This window comes from Puma concolor, chromosome C1 (genome assembly GCF_028749965.1).
Source record: "Puma concolor isolate L17-30 chromosome C1, mPumCon1.1.hap2, whole genome shotgun sequence".
Lineage (NCBI taxonomy): Eukaryota > Metazoa > Chordata > Mammalia > Carnivora > Felidae > Puma > Puma concolor.
In genome coordinates this window covers 54226189-54251058 of record NC_141674.1, presented here as the reverse complement: position 1 = coordinate 54251058, position 24870 = coordinate 54226189, and the positions used below count along the sequence as shown (strand labels likewise).

The window sequence follows — 24870 nt, the reverse complement described above, 5'->3', positions numbered from 1 at the left end:
TCATGTGTCAGTTGGCCATCTGGATGTATTCTTTGGAAAAGTGTCTATTCATGTCTTCTGCCCATTTCTTCACTGGATTATTTGGTTTTCAGGTGTTGAGTTTGGTAAGTTCTTTATAGATTTTGGATACTAACCCTTCATCCAATATGTCATTTGCAAATACCTTTTCCCATTCCGTCAGTTGCCTTTTAGTTTTGTTGATTGTTTCATTTGCAGTGCAGAAGCTTTTAATCTTGGTGAGGTCCCAATAGCTCATTTTTGCTTTTAGTTTCCTCGCCTTTGTAGATGTGTCAAGCAAGAAATTGCTGCAGCTGAGATCAAAGAGGTTGCTGCCCGCTTTTTCCTCTGGAGCTTTGATGGTTTCCCATCTCACCAATTCAACAGTTTTTAATAGAGTTGTGCAAACATCACCACAATCCATTTAGAACCACTTCATCACCCATGAAAAGTTTGTACCGCACCTAACAGTTGATGAGACATTTAGGTTGTTCCTACCTTTTATTCTTTGTTTGACTGTTTTTTATGATTTTTGTAAATTGAGATGAAATTCAAATACCATGCAATTCACCATTTTAAAGTACACAGTCCAGGGCCGCCTGGGTGGCTCAGTCAGTTGAGTCTTCAACTCTTGATTTCAGCTCAGGTCATGATTCTAGGGTCTGGGATTGAGTCCCCACATCAAGCTCCATGCTGAGCAGGAAGCCTGCTTAAGATTCTCTTTCTCCCTCTCTCTCTTTCTCTCTCTCTCTCTCCCTCCCTCTACCCCTCTCCTCTGCTTATGTTAATTTTAAAATAAAATTTTAAAAACTAAAAAATATATACATTCTAATGACTTTTAGTATATTCAAAGAGCTGTGCATCCATCACCACTAATTCCAGAAGATTTTCATCACCTCCAGAAAATTCTGTGACCACTAGAGTCATTCCTCATTTTCCCTTCCCTCAGTCACTGGCAACAACATGCCTATAATTTATTTCTATGGATTTGTTTATTCTGGACATGTCAGGTAAATGGAATTATACAATATGTGGGCTTTTGTAACTGCCTTTTTCCACTTAACATAATGTTTTCAAGGCTCATCCATGTTGTAGGATGTATTGGTATTTCATCTCTTTTTATGGCTGAAAATATTCCACTGTATGGATATACCACTTTATCCACTCATCAGTTGAGGAACATCTGGATTGTTTCCACTTTTTGACTCTTACCAATAATGCTGCTATGAACATTTGTGTACAGTCTTTTGTATGATGTACGTTTTCATCTCTCTTGGCAATATACCCAGGAAAATGGAATTTCTGGGTCATATTGTAACTCAATATTTAACATTTTAAAGAACTGCCAAAATCTTCTACAGTAGTTACACAATTTTGCATTCTCACCAGCAATTTATGAGGGCTCCAATTTTTCTGTATCTTCGCCAATACTTGTTATTGTCTTTTTTATTTTAGCCATCCTAGGGAAGTGTGAAGTGGTTTTGATTTGCATCTCCCTGATGACTCATGATGTTGAGTATTTTTTTTTCATGTATCTATTCGTCACTTGCCTATCTTTGGAGAAATGCCTATTCAGATCCTTTGTTCATTTGTTTTAACTGGATTATGTGTCTTTTTGTTATTAAAGTGAGATGGGAGGACACTGGGGGAGAGGAGTGACATCTGCTTTACATTTTACAGGCTCACTCTGACTGTGGTGTTGAGACTAGTCTGAAGGAGAAATCAGGCAAAAGCAGGGGACCCAGCAGTCGGGAGACTAGTGCAATAAGCCAGGCAAGATATGATAGTGTCCTTGAACCACAGTGCTAGCAGTGATGGTATAAGAAATGCTTTGATTCTGAACACATTCTGAAGCTAGAAGTGACAAGATTTCCTGATGGACTGCATGTGGGATGTGCAATATGTTCTGAAACGCTTCCAAGCCTTTTGTTCTGAGACACTGAACCAGGGTGTCTATAGTTTGATTTTGGACATGCTGGGTTTGAGATGCCTGCTAGGCATCCGAGTGGAGAGACTGTGTTGGCAGTTGGTTATACAACTCTGGGGTTTAGAGAAGTCTGGGCTGGAGATTAAAATGTGTGCCAGTTGCCTACAAAAGGTATTTAAAACCACGAGACAGCATGAGCTCACCAAGTCAGTGAGTACAGATACAGAGGATGGGTTTTTGTTGCATAAATGAAGTTTACTCCTTAATGTATTTTATACATATATAAATTAAACTTCCAAATTAAATTTGTGGGAAGTGTGTTAATCCTGTTGCTTCCCATGCCACTAATTAGCCCTCAAAAATATGTTTTATGTGACATCCTGCATATATCTCTGATGTGTCTTAGGGCCCCACCTTCAAAGAGCCTGTGTATTTGCCCCAGAACCTTCAATGTCCCCTTACTGTTAAGCTATAGAAAAAATAGGAGATAAATGTTGATAGAGAATATGGTGATAAAATGTGTTTCTTAACTGCGAGGGCATACTACTGAAGCAGAAACATAGATGCATTTATGCTTTAAATTATTAAGTAAAATAGTTATCCAGCTCAGGTTGAGTTGATGGTTTCAAGCTATTCCGAGGATTGAAAAAAAAAAATGAAGGCACAACTTTTGATATAATAATATCTAATAATTAATTTGAGTGTGTGACACATCTATAATTACCCAAATTTTGATAAAGAGATCACCTACAATAAAGATACTGTGCATCCTCAAGATTAGGACCACTTTGCCTACATGGACAATATTGAACAGGGATAATTATTTCAAAATGATCATCTATTAATTTTGCACTATGCCTGATGACTACAGAGAAATTAAAAGGAATTGGAATTCATTCTCTACAAATTTACACGTTTTAAAAAATGTGGGTTAAGTCTTGAAATTTAAATTCTTCACCCACTTTAGTTCTTTTTTTTTTTAAACAGACATTTGTTTTCTACTTCTTTTTGCAAAAACTGATAACTTCAGTGGAAATTTTTAAGAGCCATTTTAGGAAGTACAAAGGAGAAGATAACTTTCCAATTACAATTACCGGACAAGACCTTTTTATTCACATTTAGCTAACAAAAAACAAATAGGAAAGTGTGCTGTTTTTTGTTGTTGGTTTTTTTTTTAATCTCAAAACAGGAGATGCTGATAAATACCAGGTGCGTGATTTCTCCAGGCACCCATTCCCAGCCCCAGAGGAATCTCCATGCATCCAGTGTGCTTTCTAAATGAAAATGCGTATGTACAAACCCTTGGACCAGAGAAGTTTCATTGGGAACTGTTTTTCTTTTTATCGGCATTTTATAGGTATGTTGGTATTATTAAATTTCTACTAAAACTTTAGCTTTACACTTAGTTGGGCAAAACAAAGAAATAACCAGCTCCGTTTGTCACCTAGCTGCCTAACCCCCACCCCCCCACCCGGTGAGAAAGACACCAGCTCTTCCCCAAACGTTCGGTGCAAAAGGATACATTACTCCTTAAGTAGTATTTTACATCAGTTCATTCTTTTTCTGTAGTGCACAAAAAAAGACTCTTCAGGGTATGTACAGCGTGTTTTTAAAGTATCAAGTGCTCTCTCTTTTCCAATACAGCGAATTATTAAGCACGCCCCGACAGCCACGTCTCCCCACAGGATTGTGAGCCACAACACAGGTGTAATTAGGGCCTGGGTTCTTTCCAGTTTGTGCATATGCCTGGACGGCTTCCTTCAACCGCAGTAAGTACAGGCTCAACACTAGTCACACGCACGTTAAGATTATCGAAACAAAAACACTGGGGAAATCAGTCTGCTAAAAATTAAACATTTTAATTTAATAACGTACATAAGTCTTTGTGAAAGTATAAATAACAAGTTTTATTTAAAAAATAATCGTCCTCATCATACATATATAATGCAACCTAAAGCAGTCCTGGAGATCGTTCACATCATGTTTGGGGTTACACGTATCACTGCTCTATTCTGGTAGCATGGCCACTACAAAGCACCTTGTGATTCTAAGAGCATAATGAGCTATTATGCACTGGGATTTTTGCAAATAAGGTATTTCATGAGGCAGAATGGGGGAAAAAATTAAAACACACAAGTTACATCCATTTACAGAAATAACAATTTCTAGTTGTGAACTAATTACTATGCTTGGAAAATGCTAGCATCCATATAAAATTTGGTCAAATTATGGTGCAAAATCTGGATTTTTTGCAAACTTGTCATATTTTTTTTTTTTTAATTTTTTTTTTCAACGTTTATTTATTTTTGGGACAGAGAGAGACAGAGCATGAACGGGCGAGGGGCAGAGAGAGAGGGAGACACAGAATCGGAAACAGGCTCCAGGCTCTGAGCCATCAGCCCAGAGCCCGACGCGGGGCTCGAACTCACGGACCGCGAGATCGTGACCTGGCTGAAGTCGGACGCTTAACCGACTGCGCCACCCAGGCGCCCCGCAAACTTGTCATATTTTTGTGACATCTCCTAAGCACTTCCCTGAGAGTATAAGGAATGGTATTAACTTAATGAAACATTGTGGCCTCTAGAAGAGTCTTCATGAAGGGAATACCTCAGAGGTAAAGATTTCTTGAGGACTGTAAGAAAAATCTGTGAGTCCACAAGTGGAGGAACAGGAACAACCATGAAAAGTACGACCAGCTGAGAACCCACCCAGAGGAAGGGATGAGGAATGAGAGGTTTGCCCCTAACCCATATATTACCCTTCTATAAACTGCTGGGATACTTTTTCACTGTACTTGGAAACACTACCATTTTCTGCGAATGAGCCGTTGGGTTCCAAGGCATTCCCCTGCAGAACTGCAGCCGCCACAGGCGTGGTCACCACACATTGGGGGCACTGGTAAGGGCTCCAGATGAGGGGGAGATGAGCACAAGTCCTCCTTTCTTTCTGGGAAAGAGGTAGACCAGACTGCTTTCTTCTTCACACTGCACTGTATCAGCTATAATAAGAAAATGGACTGGGTAGAAGTAGAGAGATGGGTGATCTGGGAAAATGAGGAGCCCCAGGAGGTGGGGCAGGCTGGGAGGAAGGCCCCTTGTCAGGAGAGGAGGCCAACAAAACTCAGGGGAATGTACTTGGACCCCAAGGGCATTAGGGGATGGAAAGTGCTGCAAAACTTGAAGACCTTTGTTCTTAGGAAAAGAGGTGGAAACTTCCGCTTTCCTTTCTCCACCCTGTCCACACTACCCTGTTTCCAAGACCCAAAACTCAGGCAGGTACCTTGAGCATTGTAAGTCAACTACATCAGGGTTAAGCCTCCCTCAGAAGGCTTGGCCTGGGCACTCAATCACCAGCCTCCCACTTGCTGTGCGAAAGTGTTTCAAAGTCTGCCTGTAAACCAGTTGTTTGGAACATGATAAAGAACTTCCTCATAAGATTACTTACTTGTCAGCAATTCTTTATGTGTATTCTTAGTTTTAGAATGTAAGCAATGTGCTTTGAATCTCCAAAATATTTTCTATGGCATACAGGAAAAAAAAAAAATGAACTTTTTATAAGGAAAAAGAAATGCCCAACATGTGTGTCATCAAAAGGAAACTTCTGTATTGTACATTCATAGCAATACTTCCCACTGGCATCTATAATGACACTTAAGCACTAAAAATAAATGTTTGTTTTCTGACACAGAGCAAATTCAACAATCTATCACTTCAATAAACCATTCCATTATTAGGGAATGGCTACCAATATTCTCTATGTGTACTTTATATCATTCTGGAAGTACAATCAAGAGGCAATGCTTTATTTAAGGCTACATATTAAGGCTACCTTGGTTATCTGAAATATGAAATATGTATAAGCAACAAAGATACTTTTGTCAAAGGGAGTATAAATTAAACACTGTTTCCGTTTTAGGAAAAGAAATGCTATTACAAGCCAACTAGACATTCAAAATGATATCTTAAAATGTAGTGCTATTCCTGTATTGCTCAAACTACCCATTTCAGAACACCAAGAGATTCTTACTTTATTTTTTTTTTATCTTTTAAGCAAGGCTACATCAGAATAAAGACTTTTGAAATTAAACTTTCTTTTGTGTTAAAGAGAAATTTATTACAATAAAGTAAGTGCAAGTGTTATTAAAAACGCTGGCTAAAATTATAAAGTGTTTATATAATTTTTCTAATTATAAATATTGGAAATAACGTCAACAATTCTACATGTACAAAGAACTTTGAAAACATAAAATCAGGTGATGGGTATTGAAGAGGGCATCTTTTGGGATGAGGACTGGGTTTTGTATGGAAACCAATTTGACAATAAATTTCATATATTAAAAAAAAAGAAAACATAAAATTATGCACAAGGCCACAATATAACTGCACATTATCCTTTTAGGTTTCAATTTTATCTTCTCCTAGTCCCAGATCATTCCAGAATACGAAAAGATATGCTAATTCCTCAGATTCCAAACTTCAAAATTTTAGTGTTTTCAATGCGTGTCAGTTATCACACATTAATAATCCTTTAAAATCATTGTATTCTCATCAAGTGGTTCTAGTTCCCATATTTTTCTTTATAGATCTTGGACGAAAAGCTGAGCTAGAAAAACTGACTACAGGATCTAGCGTGGCATGTACTCACAATGATTCACTTAAAAGTGGCAGAGGGGTTTTATACATATATATAAAAAGATCTACAAGGCATGAAAGACAGTAAGTAGCGTCTTTGGGCACCCTCTGTTTGCTTACTTGGCTCCTGTTCCTGTAGGAAGGAAAAGTCAGAGCCGTGAGGAAGTAAAGGCAAATCAGAACTGCTGGGAGTGTGTTGGTTTGGAGGGGGGGTGGAGGTGGAACGCAGTACAGAGAAGGAGCTGGGGAGAAGTGTGTGATTATAAAGGGAAGTTAGAAAGTATTACCTATCTGCTCTTGCCCCCCTGCTAAAGCAGGGACTGGTTCCAGCCTGGCCTCCTTCGGTACAGCCCAGTTACTCTGTTACTTTGCAGTTATTCTGTTTCCCCAGCTCTGTGAAAAGAGCTATTGCCTTTCAGACAGTGAAGACATAACTGTTCCATACTGAGAACAATTCCACAAATGTGAGGAACAATACAGGTTTGGACATTTCACAAATACCAGAGAGACTCTGAAGTAGGCCTCAACATGAAGGCAGGTGAAACAATTTTTACAAACGAGCAGATAATACCCAGAGAGGTTAAGAGGTTCGGCCAAAGGGAAGACAAGGACACTAGAGGTGATACTTATTCCCCTATGACAGCACTTGTCAAACTTTAATGTGCATGTAATTCACCTGGGAGCTCATCTAAAATGCACTGGATCTGTGGTGGGGGGTGGGGGGGGGAACCTCTGATTCTGTATGAACTGGCTCCTAAGAGATGCCAGGTGCTCTATGGACCACACTTCGAGAGGCAAGGGTCTACAACACAAAGAGGGAGCCGCTCTGTCTCTCTGGGCCACAAGTATATCTTGGAAGTCCTGAGTAGAACAGACTTGCTCCAGTGCTGTCTGCTTACCCACACTCATCCCCAGGCAAAATATGTAAATGCATCACACAAGTGAACGGCTGTGTACAAGACTGTGTTAATATATCTTCTGAGAGCACCATGACTATATGAAGAGCCAAACAAATAAAAGAATTCAACTTGAGTACATGGAGAGGTCTATTAGCTGGAAACAAAACTGAGCTTTCTCTCCTGTAGTCCTTCTTACAGTGAACATGATATAAAGGTATAAAAAAATAGCATAGGAAATTTCATAGTAAAAGGCCACATGTGCACACAAATACACATAGCATGACTTCTAAGAAATAAAATGCAATTTATCAGAATAAAGTGCTACCACTGCTCCCAGCTAAAATCATCTCCTCTTCCAAACACAAGGAAAAAACCTTGAATTGTCAGGAAAATGACTGCATTGCCTGCCAGCACAAGGCCACAGGCTCCCCATTTGATCTGAAACACAAGGAAAGAGGATTAAATCTTTACTTTCTTCATATCATACTCTTTGAAAATCTGTTATTTTCTGCATTAGAATCATCCAATGAAATATTACATAAAACTGCTAAAAGGCTTAATAACCTAACAGGCAGGAGACAGTGAACTATTCAGTAATTAGCCTAATTACTTCGTGATGCTTGATAATTAAGTCTGTACCATCCTTATCATTTTCCCCATTAGACATATTTCTCAACATGTTTTCAGTAGACAATGATTGCCTTAAGTAAAATAAAAGCACCCAGAATATAAAGGGTCTAATTATAATACCGGGTACTAAAAGATCTATACCCATTGCCTCCTTTCAGGAAAACAGGAGTTGCAGAGAATTATGGATTGGTCTGTTTCTTTTCTAGGCAAGAACAGACTTTAAATAATAATCTGCATACAAATGAAAACAGCTTCCCAGCGTGGCAGATGGTTCTACAGAGGCGCAGTAGGGGATGAGAGTACCCTCTAGTGGGCATTTTGTTTTAATTTAAGCAATAGAAAGAAAACATCAATGAAAGTTTCTTCATAAAACAGAAATCCTTACAGCCAAACTTAAATATTAGTCTACAGCACAAGGAGAGTAAGGTCTTGAAGATTTTGCATTCAAAAAGCTCCAATGCTTCTCATCTAAATAGAGTTCAAACTGGCATAGCATTCAAGAGCCTGCGCAAGTGGGCTTCCCCAACCTTTCTAGCCTCCTTCTCAATCACGTCCTTTTGACTCCGCCATATTGAACTGCTATTTATTCCACATATTGCATTTTCACACTTGGGTGCCATTCCATAGAACAGCCTTCCCTACTTGAATCAAAACCTTATTTAGCCTTTGAGGCCTACATCAAATGCCAGTTGGAATTTCTCTCTTCCTGGTGCTCCTATGGTGGTGTGATCATGTTTCAATTATCACACATAATACATTCATAGTGTACTTACCCATCAGGCTAGTTTCTGTGCCTCTGGGACACAGACAATGTCTGGCTCTTATTCCTGGTATCTTACAAATAGCAGATGTCCCCAAGATCCAATGCCCCAAATAAGAGTTTCATGAAATTGAAACAGTATGTAGTTAGGGGGAATAAAAGCAAGTAGCATGAAAAGCAGTGAACGTTAAAAAAGAAAGAAGTGAATAAATTATACCCACAATGTGTGTTTTGGAGACAAAAAGAAAACAATTATACTGGATATGAAGATGGCATCTTATTCACTGTATCTTCTTGTAACCATGTAGGTGTCCCTTAAAATATGTCTATAGTATTGAGTTGGAAACTGTGTTCACGATCCTATATGCAGAAGAATTTGATGTGATGTTCATTTTGGAACCAGAAAAGCATTGCTATTACATTCTCTGTGGATCGCCCTAAGAGGCAAGGATTTGATAAGCACAATTCCAGAAAACAGTTTAAAGAGCGAGAAATCACATGCCCCGGCTAAAAGTTGTGAGAGAGACAAAGAAAGCATTCTGAAAACATAGCCAAGGCACTGATAGGGAGATCTAAAATGGAAAAGAGAAACTACAAACACATCTGGATTTGAGAATTAAGCCTAAGCAATGGCAGTGAAACTGATGTTCTGAAGTAAACTCAGCAACAACCGAGCAAAACAATAGAAAACAAAACTTACCACAGACACACGGGCAAGAATAACAGGAAATCCAAAGGCAGAAACAACAATTCCAGTAGTGAAAAAATATGCCAGCTCCCGACAGGCACTACTTGTGGCATCAGAGTCATACGTTGCTCTTTTGGCAATGAAATGGGGGATGGGAGAGATGGCGTGAAATATCAGGACAAACAAGGGCCAGTAAACGCTGTCGGATGGACCCAGAAGAAACCCAAAAAGAAAAGTTACGGTTACATTGTAAAGACATGCTGCCATTTCAAAGTTAGAATTATCTTCAGCGTCTAGGACAAACAATTATTAATTTAATGGTCAATGCTCATACATGAGATGATTTATACCAGGAACAGGTAAGGTGCAATGATTAAAAATTACTAGTCCAGGGATGCCTGGGTGGCTCAGTCAGTTAAGCATCCGACTCGCGGTTTCGGCTCAGGTCATGGTCTCACAGTTTCGTGGGTTCAGGCCCCTACATCAGGCTCTGTGCTGGTAGCGTGAAGCCTGCTTGGAATTCTCTCCCTCTCTCCCTCTCTCCCTGCCCCTCCCCTGCCCGTGCTGTGTCTGTTTTTCTCAAAATAAATAAATTTTTAAAAAATTTTTAAAAATTACTAGTCCATTAGTATGTAGATACCTTACCCTGTGTTAAAAAAAAAAAACTACACAATGTGTAATCAAGAATCTTTATTGTTTTCTGTTATTCCTGAGCTGTAATTTCTTGAAGGCAGAATCTTCACTCAGTCACCTTTGCTTTCCCTATAGAACGCAAGACAGTGCACCCACTTTGAACCCACTAACTCAACAGAGATCTTCTGAGTGTATACACGTTGGAAACCCTTCAATGGCTTAGTAAAACCCAGATTCCTTTCCCTGGCCTACAAAGCCTTCCATGATCTGGCCAACTTCTCCCATTTGCATTGTGCCATCTTCTCTTTATACACTCAGTCAGTAGCCACACCAGCCTTTTTTCTGTTCCTGAAACACTCTGAGCTCATCCCCATCTTAGGGCCTCTGCACTAGCAAAACCCTCTGCCCAGAATGCTCTCCTCCCTGTCTTCTCGTTGGCTGGCTCCTTCTTGTGCAATCTAAGCTGAGAGGCCTCCTAAAAGTGGCTGTCCCTGATCATTCAATTTTATTTATTTTTTATTGGAGTATAGTTGATGCTTTAGTTTTTGGGGTACAACACAGTGATGCCGACAACTCTATGCAATATGCAATATTCACAAGTGTAGCTGCCATCTGTCCCCATACATTGCTATTATGATACCACTGACTATATCCCCTATGCTGTGCCTTTTATCCCTGTGACTTAGTCATTCCATGACTGCAAGCCTGCATCTCCCACTGCCCTCACATTCTGCCCAACCCCAATTTGTTCTCTTCAATAAATGGTAGTAGGAAAACTGAATAGCTACATGCAAAAGAACAAAGCTGGACCACTTTCTTACAACGTACACAAAAATAAACTCAAAATGGATTAAAGACCTAAATGTGAGACCTGAAATCATAAAACTCCTAGAAGAAAACACAGGCAGTAATCTCTTTAACATCAGCCTTAGAAACATTTTCCTAGATATGTCTCCTCAGGCAAGGGAAACAAAAGCAAAATCAAACTACTAGGAATACATTAAAATAAAAAGCTTTTGCACAGTGAAGGAAACCATCAATAAAATGAAAAGGCAACCTACTGAATGGGAGAAGAGATTTACAAATGATACATCCAAAAAGGGGCTAATATCCAAAATATAGAAAGAACTTTCACAACTCAACACCAAAAAACACCTACATAATCCAATTAAAAAAGGGCAGAGGACCTGAATAGAATTTTTCCAAAGAAGATATACAGATGACCAACAGACACATGAAAAGATGCTCAACGTCACTCATTATCAGGGAAATGCAAATCAAAACTACAGTAAGATATCACCTCACACCTGTCAGAATGGCTAGTATCAAAAAGACAACATGGGGGCGAGGCGCCTGGATTGCTCAGTCGTTTGGGTGTCCGACTTCAGCTCAGGTCATGATTTCACGGTTCGTGGGTTCAAGCCCCACATCGGGCTCTGTGCTGGTATCTCAGAGCCTGGAGCCTGCTTTGGATTCTGTGTCTCCTTCTCTCTCTGCCCCTCCTCCACTTACTCTCTCTCTCTCAAAAATAAATAAACATTAAAAAAAATTAAAAAAAAAAAGACAACATGGAGGCACCTGGGTGGCTCTGTCAGTTAAGCATCTAACTTTTGACTTCGGCTCAAGTCACGATATCACAGTTCATGAGTTTGAGCCCCATGCTGGGCTCTACACTGACAGTGCAGAGCGTGCTTGGGATTCTCTCTCTCCCTCCCTCTGCCCCTCCCCTGCTCATTCTTTTCCTCTCTCTCTCTCTCTCAAAAATAAATAAATAAACTTAAAAAAAAAAAAAGACAAGATATAACAAGTGTTGGCAAGGATGTGGAGAAAAAGGAACCTTTATTCACTGTTGGTGGGAACGTAAATTGGTGCAACCACTGTGGAAAATAGTATGGAGGTTCCTCACAAAATGAGAGTTACCATATGATCCAGGAATTCCTCTACTGCATATTTACCCAAAGAAAACAAAAAAGCACTATTTCAAAAAAGATATATGCACATCTATGTTCACTACAGCATTATTTACAATAGCCAAAATATGGAAGTAACCCAAGAGTCCATCAACAGATGAATGGATAAGGAAGATATACATGGAATACAGAATATTACTCAGTCATAAAAAAGAACAAGATCTTGAGACAACATGGATGGACATAGAGGATATTATGTTAAGTGAAATAAGACTGACCATCCATTTTAAATACTTCAAGTTACCCTTGAGCACATCACCCTCTTGACTTTTTGCCAGCATTTATCCCTATTTGATATTTCCTTGCTTATGAGAACAAGAATCTAATTTGTCTCAATCAATCACCATTTATCCCCAGGGCCGAGATGAGGTATTCCATTACCACTTACTGAATGAACAAAATGAATTTTAAGTATGGAAATCATAAAACTAAATATGCTTACCAGTACAAACTTTAGATATACTCTAATCTTTATTGTAAGACATAATAATACCATAATGCAAAAAAGTTTTCTTCCCAAATTTTAATGTTTTGTATTTATTAAAAATTGTCATCTGCTTTTCAATTACATTTGCTCTATAAATACTTCAAAAATATTTTTCTCCATCAGTCAGATGTTTATTATGCTTCATTCCTTGAGAGAAAAAAAAAAAAAGGAAAGTCTCTATTCACTTTAAAATATCCACATCACAGTAATACACGGAGGGCCACCCCGACAGTCAGCACCTCTAAGCAGAAGTTGTGACAAAGCTAGACTGTAATGAAAGCTTATTTCAGCCACAGATCTAGGAGTACGGGACGGCAACCAAACAGCAAGAAGGGGAAATGCCCTTCATCAAGAGGACTCAAGATGTACACACTGAATTCTAACTCCTAATTCTAAACTATAGGGATTATAGTGGGTTTCAAGGATCACCAAATAATATTGTTGAAGGGGCTGTTAGAGATTATCTAGTTCAAAGCCTTTATTTTACCAGTGAGGAAACACAGATACAGAGACAAGAAGAGGTCTGGAAGAGACCCAGCTATGACCTGACATGCCCACAGCCAGGAGCTCTTAATTATTAACTTCCTAGAATATAGTGAGAGTTTTCTGTACGACAATCTAAGGCACTGTGTTCCCATTCATAGTAAGCGATCAATATTCAACTATGAGAACTATTAATGCAGAAGCAACCTTGTTTACATACAAAATTTGGGTATTAAATATACACTATTCAGAAAACGTGTAGGCCAGAGATTGGCAAACTTTTTCTGCAAAGGCCAAATAGTAAATATTTTAGACTTTGCAAGTCACGGGGTCTCTGCCTCAACTACACAACTCTGCCCCTGTGGTGCAGAAGTGGCCAGAGATGGTACATAAATGAGTGTGGCTGTATTCTGATAAAACATTTAATTTCAAAAACAGGCATCAGGCCATGTTTGGCCTGTGGGCCAGTTTGCCGACTCCTGATGTACAGGATAATCCTGGGTCACCATCATTAAATATAAAATTAATTTCTTTGTAGTACCAGTATATGGCTCGTTTTTTTTTTAAAACCTTATAGAGATCTTAGAGAATTAGAACACCTGGATTTAGAGTTGGTTGTAGAATAATGGTCAAGAGAGTGAGAACATGAGTCCAGTCTCTGCCACTTAATGCTGTGTGACTTGGGTTAAGTCTTTGACCACGCTGGGCTTTTGTTTCCCAGCTAGAAATGAGGATAATACCTTATATCCTTAAAAACCAGACTCTGGTAACAACTGCAAACACTCTGGACAAATAGAAGTTATTGCTTACAACCGGCTCCCTCTTGTGTTTAGACAATCTCTGGCCAGGACTAGGGTGAGAGATCTGAACTCATCAAATGTCCCAACAACTAGCTCCAGCTGGTTTAAGTTAGTCCCAGCATCTCCTGTGCAGTTAGATGCTCAACCAATCACCTGGGAGGCATCCCAGAACCCTCTCCCCCTGCTGAACCCTGACATCAGTTAACAAAACCTGTTAGTTCTGCCACCTAGATCTCTCTCTTTCCTTTCATTTCATTCCTACTACCACAGCCCGACATTTTGCTTGCTTTATGACAGTAGTGCCCTACTGCGTGTCCTGAGAGCAGTCTCAGCACCTTGCTATCCACTCTTACATTTTGGCCAGACTGACTTTTTTCAAACAGAAACCCCCTAACCCTCCAAACCTATTCTCAGGATATTTTTCCAGCTCCTATGGCTTGAAGTGTAAAATCTGACCTCTTTTACATGGCATACAGTGCCCTAAAGACTGATTGACTCTACATCCTTGACCAACCCTTCTATTGCTCATCCCAGCTACACTCTATGCTCTACCATAATGAACCACATGTGGTTTCCTGGAGAGTCTCTATGCCTTAATGGCTGTGGGCCTGAGCATATGACTTTCCTACTGCCTGAAGTCCTCCTTCCCCAGTTTCCGGCATGGCCTGCTTCCTTATTTTCTTTGCATTTCTGCTCACAAGTCACCCTCTCAGAGAGGCCTTCCCTGACCACCCTCTCCCCAGTCTCTGTGCCCTTTATCATTTATTCTTCATAACATTTCTACCTCTGATAGAATGGACATTTTTAAATCTGTTTAGTGTCCATCTCCCCCATTGCAACACAGACTCTGAGAGTAGGACCTTTGTTCTTATTTCTTAATCTCCAGTTCCCATAACAGTGGCTGGCATGTGGTAAGCACTCAACCAAGAGTTGTTGAATAAACACATTTTGGTGAATGTTCCCACTGCCTGGAATGCCCTCCCCTAACTCATCAGCCCCACAAACTCTTATTTAGACACAAAGTCTCAGCTTAAAGACAACCGTTTCTCTGCAGCCCTGCCTGACTCTCCCAGAGAAACTCAGATACACCTTCTCAAAGCTCTCCGTGTACTGTGCACATGTCTCCACTACAGCTGTCATCTTCTGGACTAGACCGACGCCTGTCTGCCTCTCAGGCACAACTCAAATTGCAAGCTCCTTGAGGACAGGACTGTATCTCTTCCTTTTTATATCCCCAGCGGGTGCAGAGTAGGTGTTCAAGAAATGCTTACTAAATGAATACATCAAGCCTAAAAAGAGCTTTTCTCTGCACAAATATAACTGACCCACGAATGGACCTGGACTTCACTAACTCATTGGTTAGAGCCCGGCGCTAAATTCACTAAACTTGCTAACACTCACAGGAACAGTGACAAACGCACAAAAACAAGAATAGTTCTTTTTGAAATGAACACTTACCCATAATCTTCTAAGGCACATCCCAGCATAAGAAAAGTCAGCCCAATAGCCCCACTGAAGGATAATGCCACAAGAGCTGTGAAAAATAAAACCAAGAGTTAAAAGGTCCCAATCAGTGGTTGCCAGGGACCTGAGGGAAGAGGGGAGGAATGGGAGTGCCTACTAATGGGTATGGAGTTTCTTCTGGGGCATTGGGCGGGGGGGGGGGGGGGGGGGGGGCGGGTTGTGTGTGAAATGTTCTGGAATTAAATGGTAGCGACGGTTGCACAAACTTGTGAATAAACTAAAAACCATAGAATGTTCCACTTTTAAAAGGTTAATTTTATGGTATGTGAGTTATATCTTAAACAAAAACATTCACTTAAAGAAGTAAAAGGTTCCCAATTTACGCAAATGTAGTGATTTATTTCATTAGTTGACATCACATTTGACTAGCAAATGACTGCCTGTGTCCACCACTTTAAAATCACTAGGTGAGAAAGGTCTCAAGCATTTTCCAACCCCTATCTAATATATAAATTCCCTCTATTTGTCACAAGAGGCCAACCAGCTTGTCTGCACAACTCCAGTGAAGAGAACTCACTACTGCCTGAGGCATATCATTTCCTTCTGATAGTATCTAAATGCTGAAAATCCTTTCTTCAAATTATATCCAAAACTGCCTCACTGTAATATATATATGCCCTTTGATCATTCTGTCTCTCCCAACCCCAGTACTTCAAGTATTTGAAGACTACTTTCATGTTTTCATAGAAAATGACTCCCAAGTAGTATCCACCAAATAAAATATTTATTCCCTGCATCTGTTCAACATTAATCACTGAGGGGGTAGGAACGTTATTTGTCCTTGTCATGCTGCTGAGTGGGAGACAGAGTATCAAGGCTGTTAAAAAAAAAAATCCTGAGCTCTGAGTCACCAACAGGGTTCAAATCTCAACACTGCCACCAACTGGCTGTGTGACCTTGGAGAGAAACTGAACCTCTTTCAATCAAATTTCTCACCTATAAAATGGGAATAATGGTGCCACCTTATGCAGCTTATGAGAAGTAAAGGAGATAATCCATGTGAAGTGTTTGGCAAAAGAAGGTGTTCCATAAATAAATGCTGACTTGCTCATTTTAGCAATATTCTTTGCTAAAGGTATAAATTCAAAGCATCAGACACAATTTAGCCAAATTTTCTTCTGAAAAAAATCCCTAATACTCACAATTAGTCATTCACTAAATTAATTAACATTTTGATTGCTTCCTTTTACTTTAAGAGATTTAGGGAGACTGTTTTATAGGAAGATGCGAAGGTGCTTTTTAAAAACATCTGGAAGTATACAGACGTTAGGGCACAAGACTGCCAATTTTAATTTTTGTACTCTTCCATGTCGTACATGTCACTTTTTAAAGAAAAATGTACAAAAGGAACTTTTCGCATATTGTTTCATTACAGATGGTCTTTTCTTGGTTGGCACTATCCCTTCCCTGTGCCTGACCTTTTGTATCACTCCCTTCTTCAAAGCTAGGAACCAGAGACCTCTTCTTTCCGGTCTGTGACACCCATCTCTCAACGTTCACAAATGTATCTCCAGTTGATTGATTCTTTTTTCTTTTTGGGGGGAATCAACATCCTCTGCCATATTTTAAAGTTGGAGCTAACAAAGAATCCAACTTCATTTCTTTAGACTGTCCTTCTGCTGAGACATTGCGTTTGACCCAAAGTTCCCTAGTATCACGAGGGCCCAGCCACATCTGATGCTGCAGCCCAGAACAGGTCCTGGGACCTAGGCCTGCACCTCCAACTCCAATCTGGACTTCTCTGCCCAGGTAGCCAACAAGGACCTCAAAGTTGACATGTATAAAACCCAAACATCCCACCCTCTCCTTCCAAACACATTCTTCCCTTTAAGTTCTATCCTGAAAGACCAACCAACACTATCATCACCTTCTGTCTTACAGAAGATCACCAAGTTAAGGTGACTCAACCTCCCAGGTGTCACTCAAAACCACCTCTATACACTGAATGAGCGTGTCCCCTCCCCAAATTCATGTTAAATCCTCCTGCCAATGTGATGGTACTTAAAGCTTTTGGGAGGTGATTAGGTCATGAAGGTGGGACCCTCATGGATGGGATTAGTGCCTTCATAAATGATACTCCAGAGCTCCCTTGCCCTGTCTGCCATGTGAGGACACAGTGAGATGTCTATGAACCAGGAAGCAGACATTCACCAGACCCTGCATCTGTTGGCACCTTGATCTTGGACTTCTCAGTCTCCAGAATTGAGAAACAAATGTTTGCTCTGTAAGCCATCCAGTTTCCGGTATTTTTGTTAGAGCGGCCCTAAAGGACTAAGATACCCACCCTCTTCTCTTGAACCCTCTACTACTGCCCTGGTGCATGCCCTCACCATCTCATGCCTGCCTCCAACCTTGATTCTTCCAATCCATCTTCCACACAGCAGACAGCGATCTCTCAAATACACAACGCTGGTGTCACCCCTTCACAGCCACTTTCACAGCCTACGAGTTGATCCGGCACAATTCTCCCCACTTGGAAAAACTGTCCTTGCTCCCTCCTTAGCCAGGTGACACCTTACTGATTTTTTTAGATTTAGATTTAGATTTAGATTTAGATTTAGATTTAGATTTAGATTTAGATTTAGATTTAGATTCAATTCAAGAACTGCCTTTTTCTCCCCAGAGCAGGGTTAAGTTATCCCATCTGTGTTAGTTTCCTGGGGCTGCCATTAACAACGTACTACAAACTGGACCATTAGAACCACAGAAGTTTATTTTCTCACACTTCTGGGGGCTTGACGTCTCTAATCAAGGTATTGGCAGGACCATGCTTCCTCTGAAGGCTCTAAGGAAGAATCTTTCCTTGCTTTTTCCTAACTCGTGGTGGTTGCTGGCAATCTTTGACGTTTCCTGGCTTCTAGCTGCATCAGTCCAATTTTTGCCTCTGTCTCCACACAGTGTTCTCCCTGTGATTCCATGTGTAAATTCTGACCCCCCCCCTTTTTATAAAGACCCTAGTCATTGGATTAGGGCACACTCTAATCCAGTATCATCATCAAGTTAATGATAACATCTGCCAAGACTCTATTCCCAAATAAGGTCACATTCACAGATACTGGAGAGTTAGAACCTTGAACATACCTTTTGAGGGATACAATTTAATCCATAACACCATCTTTGTGCTCCTCCTGTTATCTAAGGACACCTTGGACACTTCATCAGTAATATAATCATTTCCAGTTTTGTCACCCAAAAATAACTTTTATCTTTTTATCCCAAGTCACAGGCATACAATGGTCCCTCAATCTGTAAGATAGTTCACCCCTTAGTGAACTATCTGTAGCTTCCTTCCCTTAGTCCTTTTCCATTTCATGGTCTTCCTTTTCACTACATCACAATTTCTAACACATTCACACATAAACAGTATCATTACTTGATAGTTTCTGGGCATGACTAAGCACAGCGCAGTCCAGTACTGGGATAGTATCGGTCACCCCTTTTCTGCATTGTCTTCAAATGGACACGTTACACACTGGACACTGTCCAAATAAATCACATTTACTAAACTGATGGTGAATATAAAAGTCAGCCAGAAATAATGATACAATGTGTCTGCTAATAGCTCACATACTCAGATAAATTTCAGAGTGCACACACATGCATGCAAATATATCGTATACATGTTTATAACAGATGTTGATTAACTAGGAAGATCTTTGGTTACCAATTCCAAAGATGGAAGTTAACTCCAACATAGAAACAAGTTACACTACTCTATTCAAACATCAGAAATCGAATGGTTTCCTACCAAAATAACAGGAAGCCTTCCAATAGCCTCTCCTACCGCTGCCACCCCCCACTTCTCTAAAGTCATACAGATAAGGGAAGCGGCGTTCTTGGTACCTCCTTTTTCAACTGCCCCTGTAGTTGTACAAACACTGCTTTCTTGTCTGTCCATAGATGAATAAACACTAAAGAAAGCAGCGATAACATTCCACCCAATCTATTCTCCACAATTATGAGAAATACAGCATTTCCGTGGGCTTTCTGTTGCCTGCAGTCAACTCTGCCCAACTAGGAAAACTCATCAGTACCGAAAGAATTAAGAACCCCGGGGCCGAGAAGACTGGAGACAATGGCTGCTCTAGAAGAAACTGGAAACTGCGGAGCGGCAGGAAGAGGGAGGAGAGGCGTCAGGGTGGACAAGTCGGGAAATGGAAACCCAGTCCGTTTAAAACTGAGCAGAGATGGGGGCGGGGGTACGCTCCGAAGTACTGAGGTGCCTAGAGGTGATGCTCCTGGTCTACCCGGGTCTCCAAGAAGGGCACCGCTCCTGGCTCGCCTGGAAGGTCCCGGAGAGACCGGCAGGAGCGTGCAGACCAGTGAGGTTCCACCCGCATCCCGCGGGGCGAAGGAAGAGGGTGAGCGCCTCCTCCGCCCCCGGAGAGAAGGGGAGAGCGGCAGGCTTGGGGGAGGCCGTTCCCCGCCCACACGCTGAGAGCGCAGCTCCAGGCTTAGCCCGGGACGGCGGCGACACCCCACCGCAGGACCAGCTACCTTTAACGCCCGCCATGTCTCCCGAGCTGGGGCCGCGGCTGCTTCCGGCTTCCTGCCACGGCCCGCCGGCCGCCCAGACCCGGCCCGGGGTCGCACCACGGGCCCCGGGACCGCCCCTCCACGCAGAACCCCGCCCCTCCACGCAGAACCCCGCCCCTGCCGTTTCCGATCCTTCCCGCCCCGCCACACAGAGCACGCCCCTGCGGGTTCCAGCTCCTCCAGCCCCGCCCCCATAGCCCCGCCCCTGCTGGTCTCATCTCCGCCTGCCACGCGATGTAGAGCCCCGCCCCCTGCTCGTCGGAGACCCAATTGGCAGAGCCCCACCCCTGCCTGTCCCATCTCGGCCAGCCCTGCCACGCAGAGCCCCGCCCCTTGCCTGTCGCGATTCCTACCTACCCAGCCACATAGAGCCCCGCCCCTGCTTGTCCAAGCTAGCCACGCAGAGCCGGGCCCTTGCGGGTCCCTGTGGGCTCCAAGTTTACTCCAACCACGCACAGCCCCGCCACTGCCAGTCCCGATTACTCCCTGACACGCCACTCAGAACCCCGCCCTGAGGGTCCCGATCGCCTTTTCCCCTCCACTCAGAGCCCCGTCCCTCTAGGTCCTAAGCCCACTCCCGCCACGCAAGACCCCGCCCAGATCGTCCACAACTCCTCCCCCGGCTCGCAGAGCTCCGCCTACCCCGTGATCCTGGTCCTGGGCTTGCCCCGGAAATGCACTCTCAGCCTGTAAACCGGGTCTTGTTCCCGGAGCCTTTCTCCCAGATCCTGAGCCCTACGCATAATCTCTTAACCTGCCCTACACCCATCCTTTTCAATCTGTCGGCTGGGGCCTCGGCTCCTCCGGGACTGCTGGGTCCGCGGGCCAAGACGCTCCAAGGCAGCCAAACCAGTGCAGGTCCTGAGCTACAGAGGCCCAGCAATCGCGGTTCCTGGCTGCAAGGAATCTCGGCCTTAGGGTGGAGACCGAGAAAATGGGGAGAGGGAAGGGGGGGAAATTACAACCGTTAGCGAAGGAAAGGACACTCGTTTACTGAGCAGCACTTTTCTCTGAGCCCCAAGATGCTTTTGTGTGTGTGTGTGTGTGTGTGTGTGTGTGTGTGCGCGCGCGCGCCTCCCCGTCTGCGTTTACAAGGCTGTGGCTGCAGCCGGTTTAGCTGGGGGTGGGAGCACCAGAGAACAAGTCCGTAGGAGACCTTTCTCCGAAGATGGACTTGCCTTGCTTAATATGAACTTTAGCACTTTTCAAACACTCGTTTTCTCTCTTACACCCTGGTTTATTTAGAGACACAAAGACCAATAACCTCTTTTGCTCCTGAAGCTTTCATGAACCTTTAAATAGTTATTATTCTTACACCTTGGGACCTCAAAGTCTGCAGGTAACTAAGACCAATTTAAACCTCAGAGGGCCATTTTGTACTTACTCTTCCTCACGGGAATAGAGAGTTTCTGTCTTGGTGGGGACAATCTGGAGGAGATCTTAAAAGCCATTTGATCCAAGTGCTTTATTTTACCTTAATGGAAAGAGGCTCAGAAAAGGTAGGGCTTGCCAGCTTTTTGGAGGAGGTTGGGTTACAGGCCACTTATGCCTCATTGTAGCCAGGAACTACTGCCCCCTTTCTATTGCTTTTTCTTAATTTTCAAAGAGACTGAAAGATAAAGGGGTTCCTTTGGCTGCTTGAGAAGTACAAATTCTCATCACCGCCACCTTTCAGGATCCCCATTAAGTTTACTTTTTCAAAACTGTACAGTCAAGTATTATTGTCTCAACATGTTTACCTATGAGTTCATTTTTCTAGCCCCTCCCATATCTCCTCATAGATGGAAGGTAGTTATTAAAAACATTGTGTTGCTAATACCCGGCTCATTGCAGACCCTTGCAGATCCAGAATTACATTGTACTCTGCTTTGTAGCCTGCAATCTACTCAAGATCCTTCAGAATGTCTTTTTCCCGCTTTTGAGTATTACTCCTTTCTAACAGCAGTGAAAGTATTCAGGGGGAACTGCCTGTCAGCCTTATGTTCCTTCACCAAAATGCCAAGCCTGTGAGCTGCTCTAGCAAACTAATCAAACATGAGGGGAGGTCCTGGGAACCTCTGATGTATAGCCAGTCCATCAGAAGTACAGGTAATAACTTGCCAGAGGGCAAGGTGTGGGGAGAGGGCACTGAGCTTCCAAGCCCTCTCTAGGTGTGTCCCCTCTACCCACATCCCCAGGTGTTCGCCAACTGGAAGCTCTCTGAATGCTGTCCTTTTGGGTTTTCATGGAGGCTTCATTACATAGGTACAATGGATTAAATCATTGGACATTGGCTATTGAGCCAACCGCCAGTCCCTCTCTGCTCCCCAGAGTTCATGAGGTAGGACTGAAAGTACCAATCCTCTAAAAACGTGGTTGGCTCAATTGGCAACCAGCCCTGATCCTTAGGCGATTTCCAAACATAATGAAATCTTTATCACTCTCTACATTTACGGAAATTCTAAGGGTTTGGGGAGCTGTAAGCCAGGAACTGTGGATGAAGACCAAATATATATACTTTGGTCATCTGAATGATCACATACATAAATCACAATATTACAGTTCTCAACAAGGTTTCTGCCTACACCATCTGTCCTTTCCAGTTTACTAAACACTATGAAGAGAAAACATCTTTCCAGAAGTTCTAACCATCTCCTGAGAACATCTGCTTTCCTTTTGCCAGATGTTGCACTGAAAAGTTATTCTTCCACTTACCCATTCCATGTTTCATCAAGAATAAAAGAGTCCCCAAAAAAGTACATAAAACCTTAGAACCTGAAACGTACCCCTGATTTGGATGTATAAGATCCATGTCCTCTACCGTGCTGCCTAGGACTTCTTTAAATCGTCATATTCTCTCAGAACTACTTTAAATCGTCATATTCTCTCCTTGCATTCAGTTCTCTCACACCGTAGGTTATATTATCTCCACTTTACAGATGGGAAAACTGAGGCTCAAATAGGAACTAGTAAGTAAAGAATCTGAGATAAAACTCAAAACTGTTCAACTCTAAAGTCAGACAGTGCGTATACTACTCCACATAAATCTGTTGTAGTAATTAGAAAAACAACAACCTCTTATGTTTAACAGGGAAATCAAATCCATTTGTTAATTTTGATTTTCCCTTACATTTCTATTAGTATCTTGCATACAATTTACACAAAATATTGGTTGAATTAACAGGTAAGTTCACCATCCATAGAACCATCTCTCCCTATCCTAACATCTAGCCTCAAACCCCAGCTCTGGGTAAATGTTTCCATGCTTCTGTTTCCTGAGGTGGGATTTACAAAACCTGCCTCCCAGAATTTTTTGAGAATTAAATGAGAAAACAAATCTATATAATAGCACCTAGGGCAGTGCCTGCCAGATAGATGCAGTGGCATTATATCTATACTGGGGTAGGCTCTCAAATCAGTGCTTAAGTTAAATCCAAAGGTGATGCTACTGTTGAAATTAGTCAGTGTTAGTTTCCCTCCCTAACTCTCAACCACTTCCCTTTTTCACACAGCCATTCCCTTTACAAAACCTACAATTCAAATCTCTGCCATTTTAGGGAGACAGAACTCTATCATTCCAAGGATATAGAAATAAGGGCCAAGGCACAAGTTTCTTTTGATGCTTTTTTCTATTTGTGTTACTCCCTACAACCAACTGGAGGTTTCGATATAATTCCAGACCCAATACTGATCTGCAAGGATACACTGTGTTCTACAGATCATTAACAATATCTACTATTTAATGAGTACTTGATAATAGTTTATATACAGTTCCTAATGCCTCCATTGTAGGGCTACTACCAATATCCCTATTATACATATGATAGGATTAAGTCTTAGTTTAACAAAGTTGTTGAATATGACAGCCCTGAAGTAAAAAACCAGGATTTAAATGTAGTTTTCTGGTCTCAAACCAATACCATACCATTATGCCAAATCATGGTTTATTTTAGAACAACCAAAACCTATATACTTGACCTAAATTTCCCCATAGATGTTTCCAGTAGGGAAACTGTCCTATTGCTGTGATAACTGTTTATGGAATTTAGTGTTTGTGTTCAGTCCTTATACAATGGTGTCTCATCAGTGGCATTAGGATCCGACTTGAACATTCTTCCAAACAGAGACAGTAAAAGAATGATTCAAATGCTTTTCCTTTGCAGCATGTGCTTCCAAATGAACATGCTGCTTCTATCCTTAAGAACTGAAATACAGTTGACCCTCGAACAACACAGATTTGAACCACACAGGTCCATTTATACGTGGATGTTTTTCAGTAAATACAGTACAGTACGGTAAATGTATTTTCTCTTCCTTATGATTTTCTTAACATTTTCTTTTCTCTAGGTTATCTTACTGTAAGAATACAATATTCTCGAATACAGAACATTATACTGTATGCAGTATATATATGTATACATGTATATGTGTCAATTAACTTTATGTTATCATTTATATGAAGTCAATCAACTTTATGTTATCATTGAGGCTCCTAGTCAACAGTAGGCTATTACTAACTAAGCTTTGGAGGAATCAAAAGTTATACATGGATTTTTGACTACATGTGGGGTCAGAAACCCTAATCCCTGCATTTTTCAAGGGTCAGTCCTGTTTACTATGACAAAGTCCCAGACTTCCAAGATCAATTTCTTTGCCTCAGCATACAAACGCAGCTTTGAAAATTCATTAATAGTCTATCCAGGAGACCAGGATTTCTATGCCAATTCTTTTTGAAACATAGTGTTTATGTAGCATGATCGTGTGTATGTGTGTGTGTGTGTGTGTGTGTGTGTGTGTGTGTGTGTGTGTAGGGGAAAGGGTGGTAGTGGAGGTGGTTAATGTGTAAATCCAGAAATCCTATCAGATTACATTTCGGCGCAAATGTATTAAATGTTTTCATGCTCTTTTCCCGTTAATTTTCTAAAA

The 24870-nt window shown here is 41.5% G+C and overlaps 1 protein-coding gene across 1 annotated transcript; it reads right to left on the bottom strand.

Annotated features, from left to right (window-relative positions):
* Positions 1 to 3764: 3764 nt before the first annotated feature.
* LEPROT (leptin receptor overlapping transcript) lies at positions 3765 to 20075 on the bottom strand. The gene is made up of 4 exons (XM_086717222.1): positions 19927 to 20075; positions 15364 to 15439; positions 9545 to 9731; positions 3765 to 7892 (listed from the first exon to the last, which is right to left on the bottom strand). Exons 1-4 carry the CDS (start codon positions 19940 to 19942, stop codon positions 7776 to 7778), a joined length of 396 nt encoding a protein of 131 aa, XP_086573348.1. The 5' UTR covers positions 19943 to 20075; the 3' UTR covers positions 3765 to 7775.
* Between the last annotated feature and the right edge of the window lie 4795 nt (positions 20076 to 24870).

Coding starts and splice junctions, on each gene's coding strand:
- LEPROT (XM_086717222.1), bottom strand. Junction 9,732..15,363: donor TGTGCCTTAGAAGATTATGG/GTAAGTGTTCAT, acceptor TCCATCCGACAG/CGTTTACTGGCCCTTGTTTG. Junction 7,893..9,544: donor TTCTTGCCCGTGTGTCTGTG/GTAAGTTTTGTT, acceptor CTTGTGTTTCAG/ATCAAATGGGGAGCCTGTGG.